Source organism: Selaginella moellendorffii, unplaced genomic scaffold, assembly GCF_000143415.4.
Source record: "Selaginella moellendorffii unplaced genomic scaffold, v1.0 SELMOscaffold_15, whole genome shotgun sequence".
Classification (NCBI taxonomy): Eukaryota; Viridiplantae; Streptophyta; class Lycopodiopsida; order Selaginellales; family Selaginellaceae; genus Selaginella; species Selaginella moellendorffii.
Genome location: NW_003314276.1, coordinates 2,190,907 through 2,195,301, shown reverse-complemented (window position 1 = coordinate 2,195,301; position 4,395 = coordinate 2,190,907). Strand labels below are relative to the sequence as shown.

Sequence of the window (4,395 nt, the reverse complement as noted above, 5' to 3'; positions counted from 1 at the left end):
AACAATATTAGTGAAGGTTTCATGAAGTGCAAGCCATACTCAGAGGTATCTTCAAAAGACTTCCACTCGAGCTTGTTTCGCACCAAGGTGGATACCTCACACAAGCCCAATGCGTTTGATTTCGCTCAAGCTATTGTCAGCACATTTCCGGGACTCAACACGATGGGATTGTCCGTGGCGCGAAACTATCTCGGCCCCAAAGGAGTTGCGAGAGCTCACGCTCATCCTCGGGCAAGCAAGCTCATCTATGTGGAGAAGGGATTTGTGGAGGCCGGCTTTGTGGACACTAACAACAGGCTCTTTGCAAGGAATTTGACCACGAGCGATTTGTTTATAATTCCCCGTGGAGTTCTTCACTATTTGATCAACATGGGGGAAAATCACGCCATAGTTTTGGCCATTTTAAACAGCAAGAATCCTTTGTTCCAGATCAAGTTAAAACTACTTTAATATTACTACTTGCAAATAAATTAGCTTTTCACCATCAACCACTTTAGAGTTGACCTATTTAGCTTTTTCTTGGACTAAAAATATGTTTTAAGTTAATTTAAGAAAGAGTTTTAGTGCACGTCCGTCTAAAAACATTGTTGGTTTGTCCTAAACCAATCATTTGAATATCAACTTTTACATTTTGTGGATTATATTGACTTTCATTGAATTGAGCTCAGCTCAAAAATTACTTAGCCCCAACCTTTTTCAACACCTCAATAGGCAAATTCTCAAGAATTAAAGTACTAACTCAAACTTAGCATTATGGACCACCATTGAGAATCCTTTTCTTTGTTTGGACCGAAGTTGAGTTACAAGGTTTTGGAAGCGACTTTCAGTCTAGACAGGAGGACCATGAGATTTATAAAATGTTTGTTTAGCATGTAAATCTATATTTGAAAATTGGGATATTCCATGAATGTGGACGGAACCTTCCAACATGATCGCGCGCTCGCAAGAAAATTGTGGCCTGGAACGCGTGGATGCCGAGACACGGGATTTGCCGCAGTCAAGGTGGAACAAGATGATCCAAGTTGTGGATGCCGCGGCGATACGTCAGGTCTACACCACCACCGCCGCTATTGAGGTTTTCAGGCCGACGTGATCTCCTAAGCCTTCACCATGGCGATCGGGAATCTAGATTGCGCTCCAGACTGGCATCTGTGAACATCCTCGCAGTAATCAGCGGCGACGCGAGATCCAGTTCTTCCACTCTCAGTGCACAGCTGCGAGCGGAGTAAAAATCCTTCCATACAACAGAGACTGCAGCACAAAAACCCAGAGCTCTCATATAAGACCAGAGTTTCTGATCATATGTGATTTGAAACTCTTTGATCACTCTCTCATAAAATCCTGGACGTGACGACAAGAATGTAATCTCTTGAGATTAGAGAGGTCTCGATTTTGCCACAATTCTAAACAACATATGAATTAACTCCCAAGGAATCTTGACAAGTTTTGAGATTCTATGATTTAAATTTGAAGTTTGATCTAGTGTCTAGAAGCATTCAAGCCCTGAACAATTACATATTTTCTTCTAGAGATCGTTTCCACTGAGGGAGGAAGAATATCTCCTACACTTGGACGATGTGGCCAACACTCTCAAGTGCTGGGGAGCCGTATCGGTGATTCGCTCCAGCCTCGAGAAGACAAAAGAGAGGCCACGCATTGGCAAGGCCGTGAGCCTCTTCATCGACATGGACGAGTCGGGTGGTCGTGCCAACGAATGGATCAACCGGTAACTAAAAGTCTTCGATAAACTCTTAGATCAATCCACTCGATGTCTTACAAAAGTTGATGAATCGAGCTCAGGTCCACCGAGTCTGGCTTGAAAGGCATGCTGAAAACAAGCTCGCTTGCGTCTCGGCGAAACGCTGCCCGACATAGTGTGTCAATGACGCAGCTATGGAGTTTCTTACTGGGCACCACGAAGAAATCCGAGCTTAGGCAGCTAAAGCATCGACGAGCAGCATCAACGTGGCCAGATCGACTGCAAGCCAGCAAGATCGAGACGAAAGAGCTCTCATCTGGATGTAACCCATCGCAACTCATCGAGCTCAAGATCTGGAACGCTCTTTGCGAGCAAAGGCTAGCGCTCTGGGATTGAGCGCAACAGGCCAGGAGAGAGTTCCACACTGAGACGTCAGCCAAAACTAAGAATTCGCTCGTCTTTCTCGAAAGGTGGCGATGGCATTCTTTGCGAGCAAACGTAGAAGCCATGACACTCCACGCAACGAAGTTTCTCTCCGGCATGGAGTGAAAGATCGAGGCAGCGTTTCGAACGAATCCATTGCGCGCGTATCCGTCGAGCATAGCGGTCCAGGAAACCAAGCTCGCCTCCTCCATCGCCGCGAAGATCTCCTCGGCCTTGGACAGATGCCCGTTTTGGGCATACGCTGCGAGCATCGCTGTGCAGGCGATGAGATTCCACTCGGCCATGGCACGTAAGAAGAAATCCTCGGCGCTCGCCAGATCTGATGCTTGGATGTAAGCCGAGAGCATCGAATTCCAGGAAGAATCGATCTTGGCGGGCATGGAATCAAATAGCTTTCTCGCTTCGACGGTATGCCCGCGCTGGGCATACGCGGTGATCATCGCGTTCCAACACAGCTCGTCCCGGACGGGGGTAGAATCAAAGAAAAACCGCGCCGATTCCAAATCTCCCGAGCCCCGAGCGAGCGTGTGGATCATGGTGGTGATCGTGATGGCGTCGTGCTCTGGCATGGCGGCGAAGAGGATACGTGCGCGGCACAGATGCCCTCTCTTGGCATACGCGTCCAGCATCGCATTGCAAGAGACGAGGTCGCGGTTGGGCATCTGGGCGAAGAAGAGCTCTGCCACTTTGATCGCCTCTTCTCCTTCCATTTCCCCTGCCACCAAGAATGCCGAGAGCATTGTGTTAAAGGAGACGAGGCTCCTCTCGGGCATGGAATCGAAATGGGATTTGGTAGCAGCCAAATGCCTAGCTGTGGCATATGCGGCAAGCATTCCATTCCACGCAATCAAATCCCACTCTGGCATTGATTGAAAGACTATCTGGGCTTGATTGATCAATTTTTTTCGGGCGAAATTGCACAAAGCTTGAGTACATGAAGTCATATCCATTTTTATCCCGTGCATAAATTTTATAAATTGTATATGTACTTGTGGGACAACAATGCATTATAAATCTCTTCATGGAAGAGAGCGAGACAAAAAAATGCATGTATAAATTAAAAAAACAACTACCATTAATCTAGCAAGCAATTTTAGCTAATGGTAAATAAAGTATAAGACATTCATCTGAGGTAAGCTTTAGAGGTCTCGAGAAGTAACCCATTGAAGACCTAAAGCACGCTTTGATAAGCTTTGGCTAGCACTGCAATTATATATTTAAAAGACCAATCACCATAATTGTATCGGCATATATAAATAAACATTCGTGAGAGAATGATTCAGAGCACAATTGTCTCTAATATTTGACCATGGTGTGCCGCCTAAAATCCTTTTGCTTGTTTTCACGAACCATCTTTGTTTAGGTTTCATTGACAGCTACAAGCTCCCAAAGAAACCTTTTCTCTCATTTTGATTAAGTTTCGAATTCATGAGATTGGTCTTCAATGATAGTTCCTTCGTTCTGACGCAGCACTCCTAGTTCTCAGGCAGCTCCCAAACACTTAAATTAGAAGTATGGTTGCTTTGAGTGATAAATACCTTCCAAAAGGTAAAATGCGCAAAAGACTTTCTAATACCCTTTTCACATTAAAATTGCATCTTGTGAAGGCTATAGGACGGAAACAAAAAAGCTATGAACTAGTGAAAAAAACTAAAATACCTATAAACATCAGTTCTCAAATGCTTCGTAAGGCGCTCTCCAGTTACTCCAAATGAGTAGTGCAAGAAAAAGTGTGTCACCGTGACAGTGACGCCAAAGTACTTCTGAACTTCGGGTGGAAAACTTCTCAAGCAGCAGGCATGTCTCCACACTGAGCAATAATAGGTTGGTCTACCTCGCAAATTGTGAATACGAAGCGGATGCATTCGTCGCAAGCAGCCTCGTGGACTTTGGGAAGCATCAGAAGTGTTCAGGAGGCAGCCAAACGCTCAGACTTTCATGGTGGCGCTCAAGGCACGTGGCGACTTAGCAGAGAAGAGGCTCCACTCGCAGATCCGGGAGAGAAATCTGGACGGAATAAACTACTCGCATGCTTGCTGTTCTTCGTCCCATCCTGTTGAACCACCTGTGTTGCAAGCCGCAGTGTAGACTTCGACCATACTTTCACAATTGCACTTGCTTGATTCCCGGCTTATGATGCTCTTGACTCTGGAGAAACTTATCTGGCCGCTATGCCCTGCACTGCTTCTTCTCATCGAAGTTGAGATTTGAGCAAAAGTAGTACGTTACCTTTCTCAAACCTTTCGTCTCAA

The 4,395-nt window shown here is 45.7% G+C and overlaps 1 protein-coding gene across 1 annotated transcript; it reads right to left on the bottom strand.

Annotated features, from left to right (window-relative positions):
* Positions 1-2,131: 2,131 nt before the first annotated feature.
* On the bottom strand, positions 2,132-3,009 carry LOC112346514 (pentatricopeptide repeat-containing protein At1g56690, mitochondrial-like). Its single transcript, XM_024675642.1, has 2 exons — positions 2,384-3,009; positions 2,132-2,183 (listed from the first exon to the last, which is right to left on the bottom strand). Exons 1-2 carry the CDS (start codon positions 3,007-3,009, stop codon positions 2,132-2,134), a joined length of 678 nt encoding a protein of 225 aa, XP_024531410.1.
* Between the last annotated feature and the right edge of the window lie 1,386 nt (positions 3,010-4,395).